At 36.3% G+C, this 17,552-nt stretch overlaps 1 protein-coding gene across 1 annotated transcript; it reads left to right on the forward strand.

Moving 5' to 3' along the window:
* The first annotated feature begins 978 nt into the window (after window positions 1-978).
* On the forward strand, window positions 979-15,494 carry LOC115514995 (protein LEG1 homolog). Its single transcript, XM_032593348.1, has 6 exons — window positions 979-1,276; window positions 3,193-3,279; window positions 4,799-4,983; window positions 6,164-6,264; window positions 12,412-12,650; window positions 15,367-15,494. Exons 1-6 carry the CDS (start codon window positions 979-981, stop codon window positions 15,492-15,494), a joined length of 1,038 nt encoding a protein of 345 aa, XP_032449239.1.
* The last annotated feature ends 2,058 nt before the right edge of the window (window positions 15,495-17,552 follow it).

Here is a 17,552-nt window from a genome sequence, read left to right on the forward strand (position 1 = left end):
ATAAAATGCTGAGTTGTTTAAACACAATCTTTTTCCTAAATAAATACTTTTCTTTTCTATAATACTATTTGCATTATTATTTTGTGGCATGGTATAGCATAGCCTACAAAATCCCTGGCTTTAACCTCAGGCACACCTGGGATCAGGTTTTTCCATCTGCATCCTGTGACTTTGGGTCAGTGCCTTGAACCTGATCAGCCTCGGTGTCCGTATTATAAATTAGGATGTTAGCACTCATCTCATATTGATCTTTTGGAATTTGTATTATTGCATGTATGCATGTGCCTCAAACACAAACATACACTGAATTGCTTCAGTGCTTGTGCTTCAAATTCAAATACAAAATTTCTTCTCAATAATCTTATCCAAATTTTCTCTTACACAAACTGCAAATAACTCGAAACAGTGATAATTGGTGGATTTAGGAGTATGTAACACTATTTCTACAGTACTGTTAAGGAAGGAAAATGAGGAAGAGAGATACCAAAAGACATAATTAGAGTGTCAGTTCAGATTAGGTTCTCCAGGTAGCAACAAATCCTGCCAAAAAAGAATTGTCTTGTTGAAGATAAAATTTCATTTTTACTTTAGCAAAAGTAGTCGGAAAGTAGGTAGTCTAGAGCTCTGTGAATGTCAGAGACCTAGGTTCTTCTATGTTATTGTTCTGCCACCCTTCTTGCTACTTCATAATCTAAGAGGGTTTGTCAGCATCAAGTTATCCCAGCCAGCAGAAGGAAGAAAGAACAAATAAGAAAGGACAAACTGTCATTTAAGTAGGTTTCCTGAAAGTTGCAACATCACATTTTGGCTTCCTATCAATTGGACAGAACTTAGTCACACAGCATACCTTGCCATAAATGAGAGAGAATAACATAGCTTTTATTCCAGGAAGACTGTCCTGCACTAAAAAAAAAAAAAAATCATTCCTCCATTTCCCTATAAAAGTCTTGCCACAACTCAATCTGCAGCTTTGGAGCAATGGCTTTCCTTCCTCCTTGGGCCGGGGTACTAGTTTATTTCTTTTGTGTTTCTTTAGCAGGATCTGACTTCTCAGATCTGTATCCCCCCCTGTGGTTGAAGAGTCCTGGTCAGTTCAGTGACTATAGGGTAGAGAATGGAAAGTACATTATCGATCCCTGGGTATACTCTGAGAGAATGGGGATGTATAAAATCCTAGTGAACAAGACAGCCAGTTATTTTGAAAACTTTGCACCAGACAATGAACAAAATATTTTATGGGGATTACCTCTCCAGAATGGCTGGCAATTTAGAACAGGTAAGAATGACTCTTGTTTTCATCCTAATGATCTACCAATATAACCATGTGGGAAATAGGACTCTGTATATACCATACCATGTTTTTGAAAATTGATTCTTTTCTCTTTCCTCTGTCCCCCTCATAATCATATTTCTCTACTTCTTCTCCATAAATCCTTCTTTTATGTGTTTTCTGTTTTGACTAGAAACCACAGTGAAGAATAAGGTATAGTTGCAGATTAAAAAAAAAAAGACTTCATATCAAATCTATTGAATATTCTACAAGTATTTACTGAAATTCCACGAGGTGCCAGATACCATCCTAAGCACGTAGATGAACAAAGCAGCCAAAAGTCTATACATTAAAAACAGAAGGCGAGGTCAAATTCACTTGCATTTTTTAAAGTTCCAATTGTGATTACCTCTACATGAAGAAAGGACATATAGACAGGGTGTGACGTCTCATTCATGAGGATATTTCTCTGCAAATTATTGATTCCTCCTGAAGATACATTCTCGTGTTTAATTAGAAGATATGTTGTGGGCCAAGGGTTCACAAATTAAAAAGACATTTTTGTTGTGGCTGAAAGAAGAAGCTCATAAAAGAGAGTGGTGTCTCCTGCCTGCTCCATACAGTTAACGGCACCAATAAAGAAATTTGTTTTATTCCGATGGGAAAAAATACAGGGAGATAACAGTTTACCTTAGGTCTTAGCAGTGGTCATATTCAGGAGCCACTGAGGTTGGTAAATCATCCATCTTTGTCAGGAAATGTCCTGAGACCCAAAGCTACTCCTGTTCATCTAGCTTTCCTTGGGGTCAAAGCAACCCTGGCCCAGGACACATCACTAACATAACATCTACTATGGGAGGCAGGCCAGCCTCAGGGGAGAGAAGTCTAAACGGGCTGGTAGTTTAATGCCCTTTTTATTCTTTCATTGCATTTGCACCTCAGGACCAAGCCTGACTAAACTCATCCATTGATGAGCTTGTAAGTATCCAGTATTTGCTACAACGGTGGGGAGGTGGGGTGTGAATAAGTACTTTCAGACAATTCACAACACAATTGAAACAGGAAAAGATAGTAGAAACTAAATGGAAAACAATGAACAACAGCTTTTGTTCTCAATATTTAAGAGTCTCTTATGGTTTGCCTCTTTCCCTCTCTGTAACTTTTTTTCCCCTCCTTCCCCTCCCCCATTGTCTTCTGTTAAGTTTCTCAGGATCCACATATGAGTGAAAACATACGGTATCTGTCTTTCTCTGCCTGACTTATTTCACTTAGCATAATACCCTTCGGTTCCATCCACGTTACTACAAATGGCCAGATTTCATTCTTTCTCATTGCCAAATAGTATTCCATTATATATATAAACCACATTTTCTTTATCCATTTGTCAGTTGATGGACACTTAGGCTCTTTCCGTAATGAACAACAGCTTTTGGATAAAAGTTAAAAGTGCAAAACAAGGGGCATAGTGGAGTCAGCGGGAGTAATTAGGAAAAAATGAATTTAAACAGACTTGAAATCTGGATGAAATTTTACTGCGGAAATAGAAATGAAATCTACTAGGAAATAAAAGAATGAACTAATGAAGTGTTTCTCAGGCTTGGTTGCATATTGAAAATAAATGCCCAGCTAAAAAAATACCAATGTTTAGGTCCATTCTATTCTAATATTAAGCCAAAGGACAGACCTGGAAACAGCATGGTGTAGGAAGATGTGATTGAGTGTAGGGTGTGTGTGTGTGTGTGTGTGTGTGTGTGTGTGTTTAAGAAAGGGACAGGAAAAGGAAAGGAATGCGGGAGTGAACAGGAGAGAGTTGTTGAAGATCAATGAAAAAGAAAGAGACAAAATGAAAGCAAAATATTTATTGATATTCAAGAATTAACACTAGCATATAATAAATAATCCCTGCACCCTCTCTTTTCTAGGAAGATTAGCTGATCCCAGACGAAGGAAAGACTGTGGCTACGAATCTGGAGATCTTTTGTGTATCTCTGTGGACAGTTGGTGGGCTGGTAGGTTCATTTAAATGGCAGAACAGGTAATAACCTTCCCCCAAGGAAAGTATCCAACCTAAAATCTTAGGGACAGAGACCAAACAATACTATTCTTTTGTAAGAAGGAATCTATTTCATCATGTACCTTGTGGCCCTTAGGCCACATTCTAGAATTTAACAGCCATAATGACAATAATGATTCCTTAAGACATGTTCACCTTTAATAGAAGGACTAAAACAAGGATCTGCAAAGGACCACAGCTCCTGAAAGTCCAGCACTGGCAAGTGAGGTGGGAGATCCCATGAGTGAGAGGGAGTCTCCAGAATGAGGAACGATGAGAAATGAGGGAAGAAGGAAATAAGGCTTTTTCTCATTTTGCTCAAACCAAATGTGTTTAACTTTTAAACCATAAACATGTCAGAGTGATCTACCACAAATCAATTTATCAAATGAGAAATCTAAGGCTTCAACCAGATAATTATTTATTTATTATGAATATAATTCCAACCAGATATTTAATAGTAAAATAATTAGAAGGTATTTTCTAATTCTTTCATTCTATTTTGTGCTTTAGTAATACAATTAATTTATACACAATTTCTTAGATGTATTTCCCAATAACTAGAAACAAGAATATATTAAGTTTCACTTTCTTAGAGTGACACACATCACGTACACCTTTACATATTTTTCTAATACAGCACCGACTTGTTCTTTGCAAAGACACGCAAGTAGTCGTGGCCCCAGCACTAGAATTCAGGCTTCTTTATTCTTAGATTGATTTAGTAGTTTGGAGTATCAGCTGCTCCACTGGGGCAGAGAACTACATTCATTAATGAGTGTCTATGATAAAAAATGTTCTGCATCACCAGTGAGAATCAGTGTAAGTTTTATAGCCATCCAAATTATAATGTCTAAATCTGCTGGAGTAGGTTATATGTAGAAAGAAATAAAAAAAAAACCTCCATTCATTTGTCAATTTAATTATCCAAAGATTCATTGTCAACACTTATCCAAGATGTTTGCTTTAAGACCTAAAAACAAAGACTTTGTGATACCATGGTTGCACATTAAACTTGGCTAAATACAAAGCATAAAATGTCAACACTATACTCACATTAAAATGTTTTAGAAAAAAATTACATTTTATGATAAAACCTCAGTTAGAGGTGTATCATTCTGTGCACAAGTAGATAACTTTCTTCCTTTTTTTACTTAATGTTTAAAAAAAAAGAATATTGAATAGTATTAAATTAATATTAAATATTAAGATTAATTGTATTTAAAATATTAAAGGCAACTGCATGAGTCTCTGTTTATTTTTGATTGTAGGGTTGTAGGGTTATTAACAAAAACATGTTTAATTATGTAGGTGATCCTTAGGGGGATTTTCAATTTTTTTTCTTTTTGCTAGTGATTAACTTTTAGCTTTCTGGATCTGTGAAGTTTTGCTTATTCATTTACAGATTACTTAAAAATATTGTCTATCACCTTTTGTTAGTGCTTGTGGTAATAATAAGTATTTTGCTCCTACAGATATGAATTACTTTCTATGTGCATTACCCTTCCTTGCTGCAGTTGATTCTGGCATAATGGGTATATCATCAGACGAAGTCATGCTTTTGCCACCACCCAAGGATCAGACAAATTTCTGTCTTAATGTTTCTAGTTGTCAGTCATCCTTTCCTGAAATAATGAGCAAGTGGAATGCCTTTTACCAGGTTGCTGTTTTAAATTTTATAATTTCTTTTCTTAGGAGGTGGTAAGAGAATGTCCTTTTTTGTATAATGCTTTTTGTCTAGGTTTATTTGTGTACATTATATAATATTTTCTTAGGTATAAAAATGTAAATTATTATGCAAATTATATTATAATATTGCAACAGGGAACTACAGGTCATTAATACCCTCCAAACCAATACAGTAGTAACACAAAGTTTATCCACACGTTTCAAATAAATTATACATAAATGTGAGAGCACAAAAGATATCTTACTGAATGAAAAGATGATTCTGGTTAACTGAAACTTCATGTCAATCAAGGGTTAACCCTTGGGAGAAATACAGTTATGGAGTTGGTTTTCAGAGCAGTCAATTAACTTATTTCAACGGAATTAACAAATGATCATATATTGGTAGAACTAAGTAATTATGTGGCAATCAAAACCAAATATTCAATGAGCAAAATACAAACCGATTAAACATAGATGTAGGCTTAGATCCACAATGAAAAGATAAATTTACTAGTTCTATAGATTATTAGTTCACCTTTTTAGATATGATTGAATTAAATATTCTAATAAAAATTTCCCCTTTTTCTTAATCTTAAAATTTTGTGGTAATTTCTACTGTGATAGCAGAAAAACAAATAACAATCCAAAAACAAAATCCTCTTGACCAGTATAAAATACTGACTCTCAGGAAAATTGTTGTAGTTCATTTCTTATAGATGCATTCAATATTACTTTTTTTTTTTTTTTTTTTTTTTTTTTTTAGATTTTTTTTTCAACGTTTTTATTTATTTTTGGGACAGAGAGAGACAGAGCATGAACGGGGGAGGGGCAGAGAGAGAGGGAGACACAGAATCGGAAACAGGCTCCAGGCTCTGAGCCATCAGCCCAGAGCCTGACGCGGGGCTCGAACTCCCGGACCGTGAGATCATGACCTGGCTGAAGTCGGACGCTTAACCAACTGCGCCACCCAGGCGCCCCTCAATATTACTATTTGTAATAGATATTTTTTATACTCTATGGAGTATTAGTCACTGAAATCTTCCAAAATTCTTAGAAACAAAATTCCTCATGTAGAATATTTCTAAATTATATATGGGAGTAAGATGAAATTGTAGAAGGAAGAATTGTTATATTTTCTTAAATACGAAAAAGTTTCTCCTCTGCTACAGAATTTACAGTATCCTTCCAGTAGCTTCGAAGACCTGTTGAAGTACTTGTGGGCTGCACATGCCTCAACCCTGGAAAATGCTGGCAAAATATTTGAAGATAGGTAAGAATGGATCCCAAATCATTTCTATTTAATATGGCGAACGATTTTTTTGCCGTATTTATGCCTTTTTACTCTTCTAAAGTGGTTGTCAATCTTCTTATTAAACAATTTTAGCCATTGGGTACTTTAATGATGAGGCCTAAATATTTTAGAGTGATTAGACTAAAAAATGTTTTATGAAGAAAAGGGCAAAATTTTGAGAAAAAAAATCTTGCACTAATCAACCAATAACTAATGAAACAACTAGCCAATTAAACAAAATAAAACATACAACCAATTGCTCTACATAAAAAAAGAAAAGAAATTATCTTCATTATTTTGACCACAGACACATAATATGGTAGGTACATAATTAGGGAACAAGATCAACTACAATCAGGGTTAGCGCACAAGATAGCTTAAAAGATTATTAAGCCACTGAGATTATTAAGCCACTGCACATATACATCTAGAGGTTATTATACACCTAGATGTGAAAGTGTAAGAATGATTTGTGTTTACTTGTGAATGATTCCCAGTTCAAGTTCAAAGGTTGACAGCGGCTATAGAACCAGAAGGAGCCTATGTTCCCCTTGAAAGGCCATCAGCCAGAAGAATTCTCTTTTACTCTAGGGAAGGTCAATGTTTTGTTCTATTCATGCCTTCAGCTGATTGGATGAGGCCTATTCACATTATGAAGGGAAATATGTTTTACTCTGTCAACTGATTTCAAAATGGAAGTTTCAAAAACACTTTCACAGAAACACCCCAAAGTGGACACTATCTGGGGGTGAAATCAACCACTTTGAGTGAGATAGCAGGGAGAAATCTGGATATGGTAAAAAACAGGAACAAAAAAAAATCAGGGTCCTTGGTATTGTGTAAGTAGACTGGTTAATCCAGGAAGGAATGTGTGAGGACCTCTTATTTCATGGTTGTCTCTCCCACTGATTCCATCATGCAGTAAAGGTAAATGAATCACCTAAGTAGCAGATTTCCTCCTTTACCTATTGGTATGGCTTCAAAAACTGGGTATTAAATTGGGCAATGGAATTTTCTCCCTTGGCATTATCAGTGATAGGATTTCAGGCTGCAGCCACCACAAAAGTTGTAACTCAACTGCTTTTCTATTCTTATGACAGGAAATAGGAATGAGATGATCAGACAAGGATTTCAAGCTGGGATTGCCAACCTCAAGATGTGACTGATAGCAAAAGTCATCTTTCTAGATTACTTTTTAAATTTATAGATGTTTCAGTTCATATACAAGGATAAATCACTATAGAATGCAACTTTGTGCCTATTGAAACATAAAAGGACTTTAGTTAAAATTCAAGATCATAGGAATTTTTTTCTTATAGGTATATTTCCTGTCTCTTGTGGTCTCAGACATTTTAACTTATTGTATTTATTGCTGTTTACGTAATGGAACTATATTTGAAAGAATATCATATTTTTAACAGGCCAACTTTATTTAAAAGATGCTTCAAGATCATAGAGCATATGAATTTTTTGGTGAATAATTTGAATAACTTTAAATATTTATATGAGTATTTTGATCACAAGCATATTACCTGAATTTTTTTGGATAGTATTAGAAGCACTTTCCTCATTAAGTATACTAAGAAAATTGTTTTCATTAACTTTTTTTATTCTCTAAAATTCTCTCCTTCTTACTTGACCTTCTATTTAGATGTCAACAAATGACTCTCTTAAATGAATTTTTTTAATAGTTACTATTTCTCAAGTACAATAAGTAAAAGAAATTTCACTAAGTATCTTAATGTAATATCTCACTTCAAAATAGCTCCTTTTTCTGGATCATGAGTATGTGGTTGAGCTGTTTAGTAACTTGCTTAAAATCTTACAGCTAGTGAATGGCAGAGCTAGTATTTAAATTTCTTGTGACTCAATAGCTCATCCTCTTACGTGTAAACTATACTGCCTGCAATGTATGTGGCCTAGTTTTACGAGGTCAATAACTACCAAAGTGCTTCTTCCCTTCTGAAAAGATATTAAAAGCTATTAAACAAGAAAAAAATATGCTTCCACCTTTTCAATGTATAATGAAACAGAAATAAAATATAATATTTACTTCTTTCATGAAGAATCTTTAAATCCTTGGGAGACATGAGTCATACAGGGGAACACCTAAGTGAACAAAATATCATTCATGCCTTTTCTCCATTCCTCTTAGGTAGGTTAGCAGGAAGGTGTGTATGATCAGCACCTCCCTATCCTAGGAGTTAGAGCAGTGGATAGTCCTTAGAGTTTTCCTGCAGCTGCTGCTAAGTCTACTTCTGGAATTTGTCAGACATCCTCTTCCTTCCTTCCTTCCTTCCTTCCTTCCTTCCTTCCTTCCTTCCCTCTTCCTCCCTCCCTCCCTTCCTTCCTTCCTTCCTTCTTCCTCCCTCCCTCCCTTCCTTCCTTCTTTATTTTATATATTGAATTCAGCTGTTCTCTCTTATTTTTTGTTTTGGATTATTTTTAGTTTGTATATTATACACTTCTTATATGTCAATGATTTAAGGAGTCAATTGGTTTTATGAAGTTTTGTCATCTTGCCCACCAAAAATACATACAGAAATGAAACAGCTGTATCTAGGGAGAATACCACCATAACCACTGGTTACTTTGGTATTTGGTACTGTATTTCTAAAAATGAAAAGTTCTAAAACATTTCCTGATTTGAAGATTTAGGTATTATCCTTTTATTCATGACCATAGAAAATTACCACCTCATTCCCCTTACCCTCACTCCACAAAAATTCTTCCTACTTCTCACTTTCTCTGTATAATTGTTTAGTGATTTGGGTTAGGTCTGTGTTCGATGGTTACATTATTTTGACTATTAATTACTATTCACATCACATGTACTTAACTGATAGTATTTCTTTTTTCTTGTTATCTTACTCCCTTTAGAGTTGATCCTTTTTCTATTGTACCCAACACTAATTACTTCAAATTGCCAAACCAAGGAAGTTTCTTCTCAAGATGTTCAAAAGCATCCAAGATTATATCAATTTCTTCTTCTTGAAGAGGTTTCCTTCAGAACTGTTGACTTGCTCTACTCTGCCTAGGTGGTCAGATATGATTCTTAGGTCTCTAATAACTGTACTGGATTCCTTTTATCTCTTGTGTGTGTGTGTGTGTATGTGTGTGTGTGTGTGTGTGTGTGTGTGTTGAATCACCCATTTCCAGTTTCCCACATCTATTTCCTAGATTACTTTGTTTGTTAGGACTTATACACCAGTCAATTCAGAACTGTTGTTGTATGAGAAATGATTTGCATTCTTAAAATACTCTTATTCTGTCATGAGTTTTGACTGAGGCTTTGGGCAATTACAGAGATCTAGGCTGGTAATACTTAAGATTTTTGAAAGCATATCTCCATTAAATTTTAGCTTCACTTTTGCTGTTGAAAGTCTACAATTTACTAGGTGTGTTGTCCTGTATTTCGTTTAGTTTTTTTCCACAAGAATGTAGCACAATTGATAACTATTAAACCTCAATGTCATATAGCAGTGTTTATTCTTCACATGTTTGAGATTCAGCTGGCAGGTCTGCTGATTTTTTTCTGGGCTCACATCATATTATTAGATTTTGATCAGCATCACAGGGATGAATGGAGAAGCTCTGCTCCGCTCCACGCGTCTCTCGTTCTCCAGCAGGCAAACTTGAGTGTTTCCCATAGTGATGGCAGAATGGCAAAAGAGAGAAACCAACTTGCGAAAACGTATTGCAAAACTTATACTGTCAAGTTGATTAATATCTTATTGGCCAAACCAAATCCTTTGACTGAGCTGGAGTCAGAGAGTGATGCTTCTTTCCTTCCCACCTCCTCCCAAGGTAGCAGAGAAGGGGCACTGGAAAAATATACCAAAAAACAGAGATGAAGAGTTTTGAAAAATTGGGGCCATGTTCACAATCTATTATACACTGGGGCACTTCCTTCAAATCTCATGTGTTACTTTTTTAGGCAAAAGAATATATTTGGGTTTTTATATACATGAAACAATACTGACCTCTGTATTGTCTACATATACTCAAAACTCTGTGGTCTTGAATCCTAAGATTGGCTGGTGCATGCATATCTGTATTTTAAATGAAAATGGGCCTTTTAAGGTGTATTTTAATTTTTTTACTTCACTACATCTTAACTGACCTCTTAGATAAATTGTCCCATAACACATTCAATTATATCATTTGAAAGGCTTCCACTTAATTTCACTTCTGCTTATATGCCTCTGTGTCTTGAATTGGTACCCTCACCTCCTTCCTAGTGTTTCTGACTCCTGTGCAGTTTATTTAATCCACTGTTCCTAGGGCCTTGTGGCCACTGCTCAAAATCCTTATGGATTTACACTTATTTTTATCCTTATTTCACAGTCAGGTGTCATGTGAGTAAAAGTAGTCACCTGCAAATCCAAACCAAGATCTTCTTTCACCAAGGATGCACTGAACCCACTCTTCTACTTTTGGGTGTTGGAGACAGAGAGGAGCCCATGAGCATGGGAGCCACATACAGGAAGTTTTCTCCTCTGGGTTATGTTATGGTTTACTGAACATTGACAAACATAATGCAAGCATTATCTATTTAATGGTCCTTACATATGTGCTGTGGAAACAGAGAAATTAGAGAATAGTTTAATGGGAAAATAGCTTTCAAATAAATGAATGAAATGGTGCTTTGGGACTACACAGGAGGAGGAAACTTTGTGAAGGAGGTGAAATCTAACGTGATTTGAAAGAGAATGTAGGTGTAGACAGGTGTAGACAACAAAGCAAGGAATAGACAGGGGGAATGATTTGTTAAAAGAACAAAGTTCAAGTTGTTCACTATACTTAGACAACTATTGAGGACAGGAGCCTTGAGTTAAAACTATTTACTACCCTCTTAACTTTTCTCCTGTAATAATGTGTTCCCCAATTAGGTGAGAGTTTGGCTTCCTAGCATACTTTCTCCAGTAGGAGAAAAATCCATGTATTTAGAAAATCAGACATCACCTTTTCTAGGATGCTCAATGTTTCAGGGGCCTCTTCATTTCAGGAAATCAATAGTGTTGCAAAAGAATCTCAGTCTAGCAAACTTTTTATTTTTATCTGCCATTTCTAAAGAGTATTACTTAGTCATGATCTAACATCTATCTGATCATTATATGATATTCAATTATAAGTGTAAAGTGTTTGGTTAAAAGAGATAAAAATTCAAAATAAAATATAAACAATTGATGAAATGGTCCTTTGCAAGTTCAAAATTTTAATTACCTATATTCATATCTTCAAAGGTAGGAGCTCAAAACATCACATTCTAAATTTTTTATGTTTATTTATATGAGAGAGAGAGAGAGAGAGAGAGAGAGAGAGAGAGAGAGAATGAGCAGGGAAGGGGCAGAGAGAGACAGAGACAGACTCTGAAGCAGGCTCCAGGCTTTGAGCTGTCAGTACAGAGTCTGACGTGGGGCTCAAACACACAAGCCGTGAGATCATGACCTGAACTGAAGTCGGATCTTAACTAACTGAGCCACCCAGGTGCCCCAAGCCATCACATTCTAAAACTAAGAACTACATTATCAGTTTATTGGCAGAAGATGATCTTTAGTCAAATTATGGAAAGAGCCCAAATTTGCACTGACTGATTAATGGATAAAGAAGATGTGGCATGCACACACACACACACACACACACATACAACAGAATATTAGTCATAAAAAAGAATGAAATCTTGCCACTTACAAAGACACGGATGGAGCTACAACATATTATGCTAAACAAAATAAGTCAGTCAAAGAAAGACAAATACCATATGATTTCACTCATATGTGGAGTTTAAGAAACAAAACAGGTGAACATAGGGGAAAGGGAAAAAAAGAGAGGGAAGCAAACCATAAGAGACTCCTAACTATGGAGAACAAACTGAGGGTTGCTGGAGAAGAGGTGGGTGGGAGGTGGGCTAAATGGATAATGGGTATTAAGGACGGCACTTGTGATGAGCACTGGGTGTTATATGTGAGTGATGAATCACTAAATTCTACTCCTGAAACCAATATTACACTATATGTTAACTAATCAGAATTTAAATAAAAACTTAAAACCAGAAAAAAAACAATGAGGCTGAAATTCTGAGTGGACTAATTATAATTGTACATGTTTCCACTTGTCTCTTAGGCTGGAGTATTATTCTAAACCAGAAGCAGACTTTGGAAGAAATTGGTGTGTGGCTGTGGAATACTTGGCTGCATCCCTCTTTCCAACAACTTTGATTATTACACATGAATTCCAGAAAGGCCTGCCACCACGGATGCTTGTTAACGGGGATAGAGCCCCTTTCATCAGCGACTTTACTGACTTTCAAAACACTGTCCTACTTGTTCTAAGTTTTCTTCCCAGATTGGATAACTCTTCAGGTAAGGCCCTTAAAAACAAAAGCTTGAAGAAAACTAATATTTTCATTGAATAAAGGAAGATATAATGATTTTATCAGATATAAAGGTCGTTATAACACATACTCTTAAAGAAAATCATGATTACCTATGGGTGTCCATTCCACACTTTTTGGTCCTTCCAATCAAGGACTGTCTTTTCCTATGCATCTTTATTGACTCATAAGGCCACCAGGCTACTTCAAGTCCACTTTTCATCTACAAACCGAGATACATTCCTTTGCTGCTGTTGTGATAGTATTCCCTTTTTAAAACCCTTATATGTTGGTCTTTTTTATTTTTATTTTTAATTTTTTTAATGTTCATTTATTTTTGAGAGAGAGAGAGAGACAGAGAGACACAGCACGAACAGGGGAGGGGCACAAAGAGAGGGAGACACAGAATATGAAGCAGACTCTAGGCTCTGAGCTGTCAGCACAGAGCCTGTCACGGGGCTCGAACTCACAAGCCATGAGATCATGACTTGAGTCATGTCCTAAGTCGGACACTTAACTGACTGAGCCAAGTTGGATGCTTAACCAATTTAGTCACCCAGGCGCTCCTGGTCTTTTCTTTCTTTCTTTCTTTCTTCTTTCTTTCTTTCTTTTGAAATATTTTTAAAAGTTTATTTATTTACTTTTGAGAGAGAGAGAGAGAGAGAACGAGAACGGGGGAGGGACAAGGAGAGAGGGAGACACAGAATGCGAAGCAGGCTCCAGGTTCTGAGCTGTCAGCACAGAGTCCAATGCAGGGCTGCAACCCACCAACCATGAGATCATGACCTGAGCTGAAGTCGGACTCCCAACCCACTGAGCCACCCAGGTGCCTCTGTTGCTCTTAAATTTAGAAAAATAAACAAATCTCAAAAGAAAATCTTCAATGATTTAATGGGAAAAACTAGCAAATTGACTTATGTGAGCTCTCTTCATCTGGCCTTACCAGTCACGGATGAGGTATTCTGCTGCAGCTCCTCAGCTATAGGGTCTCCTATCAAAGCAAAAAATAGAAAGAATCCATAATTACACATTTGAATAACCACATCATCTCAATTTTCCAGATATGCTCTTATGCAGTGAACCAAGCTTAAAACATAATTAAAATATTACTAGCTTTAAATCCCTTCAAAGAATCTGAAAGATATAAAAGCAGAGTAAACATAAATACATGAAATATATGTTTTTGAAAACTTACTTGCATTAGTTAGAGTAAAAAATAAACCCAAACATTTAAGGAAGGCCTTCATGCAATTGCAGTTTCTTCTTGCTGCAGTAATGTTTCCTGCAATATTCTCAGCAATGGTAGCTTCCCTTTACACAATCAGTAGAGGACTAAGACTCCTTCCATCTGTGGTTGTTCCAATCCCTGCCTTCTATGTTATTTACACCCCACCAGTAGCAAGATGCTATAGTGTTTGGAGAAGCAAGTGGGCTAGGGAATTAAACTGTTGTCCAAGAACTAAGCACCATGAAAGGAGAAGCATGAATTTTGGTAGTCACCTGCCCATCTGTGCCAAAGTATCAGATGGTAAAATTGCATTGTAGACCTGGGTTGTATAAACTGGATCTCTCCTCTTAAGATGTACAAGGCAAAGAACTGAGTGGGGAGTTGGTAGTTATTTAATTTAAAGCTTGAAAGTACCACACTACAAGATTTTATTCCAAGATTCGGTTTTACTGAAATTTGGCTTTGGATAGATCAGGCAGTTTTGAATTGCTTTCACAAGAAAGAAATGTTAAAAACTACTGGTGAAAAATTGGTGAGCATTCATAGTATAATTGCATAGATGTTGTATAACAAGGCATTCACTATCATCTAGTCGTCCTTCTTGCTCTCCATGCTCCCAGTGACCCTCAGAATTCAATCACAGTATCAAAGGTCTTGGAGTTTTCAAATAAGCAGAGGATGGGAAAGCAGATGTACTGAAGACAAAGCATTAGTGAAAAACAAATTCAACAATAAGCATTTTAAATTCATCTTCAATAGAAATATATGTATACATTTGCAGTAAAGTTTCAAAGTGTCATTTAGCTACTTTTTAGTCTCCAGAAGTGTTTGCTACAAGAAACCTTAGCAAAATTCATTAATATTTTTTAAGTTTATTTATTTATTTTGAGAAAGACAGAGTGCGTGCATAGGCATGCCTGCGCATGCACATGAGTTGGGGAGTGACAGAGACAGGGAGACAGAGAACCCCAAGCAGGCTCTGCACTGTCGCAGCAGAGTCAGACATGGGACTTGATCTCACAAACTGAACGATGAGATCATGACCTGAGCTGAAATTAAGAGCCAGATGCTTAACTGACTGAACCACGCAGGTCGCCTCATTAAATTTAATCTACAAAATAAAATTAACCTTTTCAGACTTCAGTTTAGCTATTTAACACTTTTGCTCATGGTAAGAATTGGCATGGAGTTTTTCATTTTTAATTATGTAAAATTCTGAACCATCTCTTTGTCTATAGTGGCATAAGTTTTAATCCTTGACTATACATATTCTAAGAGTAAAGCTCATATTAAAGTTGAAAATATTATTAGGTATAAATTAGTAAGAAAAAAAAGCTTGCCTAGATTTTATTACTTTTCCCCCATGGGTGATGTTTCAAATAAGGAATGAAGACTGAATGAAGATTCAAAACTGTCAAACGCTGATGATTCATGTTAACATAATTTAAAATGTTTTAAAAACTTATTAAATTTTAAGATTCAAGGCTGAGGCCAGCCACTCCTTTTGCTGCCTCCAACCTGACCAAGAAGGTCCTTACTCCCCACTCTTCTGCTGCAATGGTCACTACCTCGTCCTTTCTTCAAATAAGGACGATTGGTGGCTGAAGTATGATGTACAAAGAGGGGGGAAGAAATGAGCTTGGGCATCTCTGAAGCTTCAGTGCAGATGATGACATAGGAGGCTCCTGAACTTACCTCCTTTCATGGATACACCCAATCTACAACTACATACAGAACAATTCACCTGACAGAAATCCAGAAGCTAGCTAAGTGACTCTTACCCTTTGAAAAAATGAGAGAAAAATCCACAATGAAGCAAGAAAGAGAGGCTGAGACACAATTTTGCCATGAACCCCAGCCTTGGTGAGGTGACACACAATCGGGAGGGATCTCACAACTCCCAGCTTCTCCTTAAGGAGTGCTGGCTTTGGAATCCCACATCTAGCACATCAATGTCTAAGACTTCCATGTGAGAGAGATGGGTGCCCAAAGCATCTAGCTTTGAAAGCCAAGAGGGCTTGTATCCGCAAGACCCAGGAGGCTATAGCCAAGTAAAAGACAGTTCTTAAAGGGCTTGTGCAGACTCACTGTGGCAAATTCCCAAGGGTGCAGAGCAGATGAAGCAAACTGAAACATATCCAATCCTTTCATGAAAGAGGCCTATTTATTCATTTTAATGGCTATGAACTGAGGGGCAGCCTTCTAATTTAATACTACAATACTCTCTAGAAACCGAGGGCATGGTAGGTGCACTGTTGTCACTCTCTCTCTGTCTCATTTCAAGGTGGAGATATCTCCTGGAAAGAAATTGTGCACACCTATGGTGTCATGTTTTCTTCAGTTGTCCTCCAGAGGGTACCCCTTGATGTGTGGCTCTGATGGCCGATAGGGCTTAAATTCATGGGTTCTGTAGGACTGTAACAAACAAAAGCTGCTACCTGAGGATCTAGTTTAAAATCATCTGGCATCTAGGTGCTGACTGAGTTCTGCCTCTTTGGGACACTGACAGGTCTTGGCACACCTTCAACTACTAGGGGCCATTAAGAACAAAGAAAGCTGCTTGGACAATCACAAAGGATTGAGAGACAACCAAGAGTGAGGGCAGAGTTGAATAAGATTTATCTTTTACACAGAGGCCACTTTTTCAAAACTGGAAGAGGTGACTATTTTATCTAATCCACAGAAACCATCACAGAAAGGCAAGGAAAATGAAGAAACAGAGGAGTATGTTCCAAACAAAATAACAACATAAAACTTCATAAAGAGACTTTAATAAAATGGAGATAAGTGATTTTCCTGGTAAAGAGTTCAAAATAATGGTCATAAAGATGCTCTCTGGTGTCAGGAAAAGAATTCATGAACAAAATAAAAATTTCAACAAGGAAATATAAAATATAAGAAAGTACCAAACTGACATCATTGACCTGGAAAATATAATAACAGAGCTAAAAAATTAATAGAGAGATTCAACTGCAGTCTGGATGAACTGGAAGACAGAATCAGGAACTTGAGTACAAGGCAGTGGATTTTATCCAATGAGAAGAGCAAAAAGAAAGAAGAATGCAAAATGATGAAGATAGCTTAAAGATATTTATGGCACAACATCAAGTGGACCAATCTTTGTGTTACAAGGTCTGAGAAAATAGAAGATAGAGAGAAAGGGAAGAAAACTTATCTGCATAGCCAAAGCAATCTTGTAAAAGAAGAATAAAGGTGAAGGCATATCCCGTACAGAATTCAAGCTATATTATAAAGCTGTAGTTAGCAAAACAGAAGAGTACTGGTATAAAGACCGACATATAGATCAATGGAGCAGAATAGAGAGCCCAGAAATAAACCCATACATATATGATCAGTTAATTTACAACAAAGGAGCCAAGAATATGTAATAGTGAAAGGACATTCTCTTAAACAAGTGGCTGAGAAAACTGGACAGCCACCTGCAAAAGAATGAAATTGGACAATTATCTTACACCATATGCAAATGAATGAAAATTAATTATGTTGTACACCCACAACTAATACAATGTTATATGCCAATTATATCTCAATTTTAAAAACTTACTGAACTTCAAATCTGATAATCTATTGCATTAAACTAAAAGTACACAATGGGTGTGATATAAAGTTAAGAGGTTAACATGTAGAAAGGAACTCCTATGT

This window comes from Lynx canadensis, chromosome B2 (assembly GCF_007474595.2).
Source record: "Lynx canadensis isolate LIC74 chromosome B2, mLynCan4.pri.v2, whole genome shotgun sequence".
In the NCBI taxonomy this organism is placed as follows: domain Eukaryota; kingdom Metazoa; phylum Chordata; class Mammalia; order Carnivora; family Felidae; genus Lynx; species Lynx canadensis.

Excerpts from the sequence above, each read along its gene's own strand:
- LOC115514995 (XM_032593348.1), top strand. The coding sequence starts at position 979 with ATGGCTTTCCTTCCTCCTTGGGCCGGGGTACTAGTTTATTTCTTTTGT. Across the intron at positions 1,277-3,192 it reads TGGCTGGCAATTTAGAACAG|GAAGATTAGCTGATCCCAGA; the intron begins GTAAGAATGACT and ends TCTCTTTTCTAG. Across the intron at positions 6,265-12,411 it reads GGCAAAATATTTGAAGATAG|GCTGGAGTATTATTCTAAAC; the intron begins GTAAGAATGGAT and ends CTTGTCTCTTAG.